Source organism: Vitis vinifera, chromosome 5 (genome assembly GCF_030704535.1).
Source record: "Vitis vinifera cultivar Pinot Noir 40024 chromosome 5, ASM3070453v1".
Taxonomy (NCBI): Eukaryota; Viridiplantae; Streptophyta; class Magnoliopsida; order Vitales; family Vitaceae; genus Vitis; species Vitis vinifera.
The window spans coordinates 905,451-908,627 of NC_081809.1; the positions used below are offsets into that span (position 1 = coordinate 905,451).

Sequence of the window (3,177 nt, forward strand, 5' to 3'; positions counted from 1 at the left end):
GGGCGTTTTTGACTTTATCTGTTAGATTAAGAGCATTAGTCCAGGAATCAAATGTTTACTTTTAGGCTTCCCCTATGTGATTTGAGATTGGACAACTAATTGGGCTCCCAAAATGGGCTCAAGCCCATCTAAGCTTTCAAATTTTTGGATTAAGAGACATTTATATAGATTTATGATCGTGAAAATGGCATCAAGAAATAACGAATTAGAATTGTGAAGTGCTCAAAGCAATCCTGATCATTGAAGAGAAATCAGAGAAGAAGATTATACATACATATGGACTCGAATATGTGCTTTCTCACGTACATAACAAACAAAATAGAATACCAAAGAACACGGGCATTTTTACTATCATAATACCATCGCAAAGATCGAGCTCAAGAAGATGAAGAAGAAGATGAAGAAGATGACGGGTTGAAAGCCTCCTGCTCGGCGCAGGTGAGAACCTCATGAGGCCCTGCTTCCTCACGGCCGACACCCATCAGGTCAAGGTAGTACTGGTAGTGGGAGACGATGTTGTTCATGGAATCGACGTCACCCTGGCCGCAGACAGAATCGCCATACAGAACGTTCATTGTGGCGCCGAACCCAGGAATCCGCTTGGCCAGAGTGTCGTTCTTGGTGGGCTTCCAGGTCCCTACAAAGACGTCGTGGGCCGAGGGCTGCTGCTTCTTCACTGGGGTCATCCACCTCCAAATCGCAGCCTGGAAGGCTAGGGTGGCGTTCTGTTCTATGTATTCTGGATGGTTCAGCAGATCCACCTTCAGGGCTTCCCCAGCTTCTCCGTAGTTGTAGTTCCTTTGAAGACCAAGAACAGCAAAACAATCAAAGGAAAAGGAAGATGACTTCAGGCCATATAGGCCTCTTTGGTAAGTGTTTTTTAAAACAGTTTTATGTTCTCTCACAAACAAAGAACAATTTTTAAAAGCTGTTTGTAGAAACTGTTTTCAAAAACACTTTCCTAGATAAAACCAGAGATACCAGAGGAAAACCCAAAGACGAAATGGGAGGAAGATTTGATGACAAGCATACCAGTAGATCGGCAAGGCGCCTCGGCCAAAGTATTCGACTCCAGGGGTACAGGGATAGGTGTATTTGTAGTCATCATCACAGTAAGATTTGCTGGGGCTCATTTCCTTGTTGTAGCATAGTCCCCAGGCCAATGGGCCCCCTGTCGCCACTCCATAGCCACCTGAAAATATCATCACCATTGCCATTGTTACCTCTTCTACCTTAAAGAGCAAACAAATCAAAGAATGACAGAAACCAATGATTAAGATAACCAAGAAGCAGATTAATTCATATGTTTTATGACATATATATATATATTGGATGCTGAATAGAAATGAAGAATTAACCTTATTGACTGGGCTTATTTGATTCAGAGATTTTTTTTTCTCATATACTTTTCCTGCCTTTTCTCAGCAACCAAGCAGAATGTTGTAATGAAACTAAAATCGACAAATTCATTCTAAATGGATTAAATGGGCGTTTGATAAATCCACTTGACTTAATTACCTAATTTAAGTAGATCGGATATGTTTGGTAAAATAATTTAATCTCATAATTTAAAACTAAAAATAATTTTAAATATTAAATTAAAATTATTTATTTATTTTTAATTTAAATTTTTATTGCCTTTTTTTTTCATATTTAACAACCATAACTTCAAATATATATGATTTATTTTTTATACTAAATATTTTAAAATTATCTTATACATTTATAATACTTTAGATTTGGATATTTAATAAAAAGATTTATTCTTTAAAATTAATGAAAATAAATATTAGTTTAAAAATAATAATGATAAACAATAATTATAATTAAAGAAATAAATATATCAATTTAATAACTTAAAATAAATTTTTAATTAATTTTACTAAACGATCAATAAAAAAAATGATACAACTTAAAACCGATTTAATTTAAATTCTAACTTAAATTATTAAAATAACAACACCCACTAAATCAATTCCCGTAACACAAATCAAGCCTATAGGATGATGAGGTTAAGTTCTCGGGGTTGATTTTCAACCGATTCATGAATCAAACCCTTTAGTTAACTCCTCAAACACCTCCTAATCCAGTTCAGCCCAACCCCCCATACGAATAAAATCCTCAATTCCATTCTAAACCCATTCAATCTTTTTTTCTTTCCTGCATTTTCACTGCAACCAAACATCAAAATAAGGAAAATAAAAAATAATAGGAAGGAATGGGCTTACAAGTGGTCTTGCTGCCGACGTGGCCTAGAAAAGCTGCCACCTCCTTCATCTGCATGAGCTTCCCGCCGGCGGTGCCAAATCCGTGAGGCTGGTAAACGGCGGCGGCGGTGATGAAAGAGCGGTAGTCCCAGAAGCCAACCGCGTGTGCCACAGGCGTATTACGCTTTGCGAAGAGGTTCTCAAACTGGTAGGTCTGGAAGAAATCGGAAACGGTCTGGTTACAGCAATACTTGGACCACCCTTTGCACTCCCACCCTTTGTCACACACCTTGAGTCCACCCTTCAACACCTTCACCAATGGCTTCGTCCCTGACCCTTGTCCGCCCACTGTCACCACCATTGCTGCAACTGCCATTATCAACAGAAAGCTCCGTTCTGCCTCCATTTTTGGGGAAGTGAAGAGGAGATCACAGCTTGAATGTGTGTTGGAGAGGGAGAGGGAGATGGGATGTGATTTAAAGAGGAGTTTTCAGTTTTGGCGATTGCATTTTCAGAGATGGTGGGGAAGGTGAGGTGATGCTTTCGCTTGTTTTTTCATCTTTCTTTGATTACAAGCGAAGAAAGAGTTGGAAGTTGGGCTGTGAATTGGGCTGGTCTGGGGCCCACTATACTGCCAGTCAGCCCATAAAGTTTCCATATTTGGGCTCAGAATGAGCATCCTAGTTCTCTCCCCTTTTTTCCCCTTAAAGGTTGTGTTTGGATATTATTTTAATAAAAAGGAAAGCAAAAATATTACCATGAGGAAGAAAAATGTCAAAACCTTTTATTCCCATTATACTTTTCTTTTTTGCATTTCTTTCTACTTGTTATCTTTTTTTCTTATAACTTTCATGTCATGTTTGGTTTTTAGAAAATTTGAAGAAAAATATAAAATAAATAAAAAATAAAACGAAAAAACGAAAAAAAAAAAAAAATAAATTTAAAATTAATAAATCATTTTACATACCTT

At 37.4% G+C, this 3,177-nt stretch overlaps 1 protein-coding gene across 1 annotated transcript; it reads right to left on the bottom strand.

The window, feature by feature from the left end:
* Window positions 1-211: 211 nt before the first annotated feature.
* LOC100261982 (chitinase-like protein 2) lies at window positions 212-2,800 on the bottom strand. The gene is made up of 3 exons (XM_002276527.5): window positions 2,229-2,800; window positions 1,033-1,192; window positions 212-798 (listed from the first exon to the last, which is right to left on the bottom strand). The coding sequence occupies exons 1-3, from the start codon at window positions 2,611-2,613 to the stop codon at window positions 378-380; spliced, it is 966 nt and encodes a 321-aa protein (XP_002276563.1). The 5' UTR covers window positions 2,614-2,800; the 3' UTR covers window positions 212-377.
* Window positions 2,801-3,177: the final 377 nt, after the last annotated feature.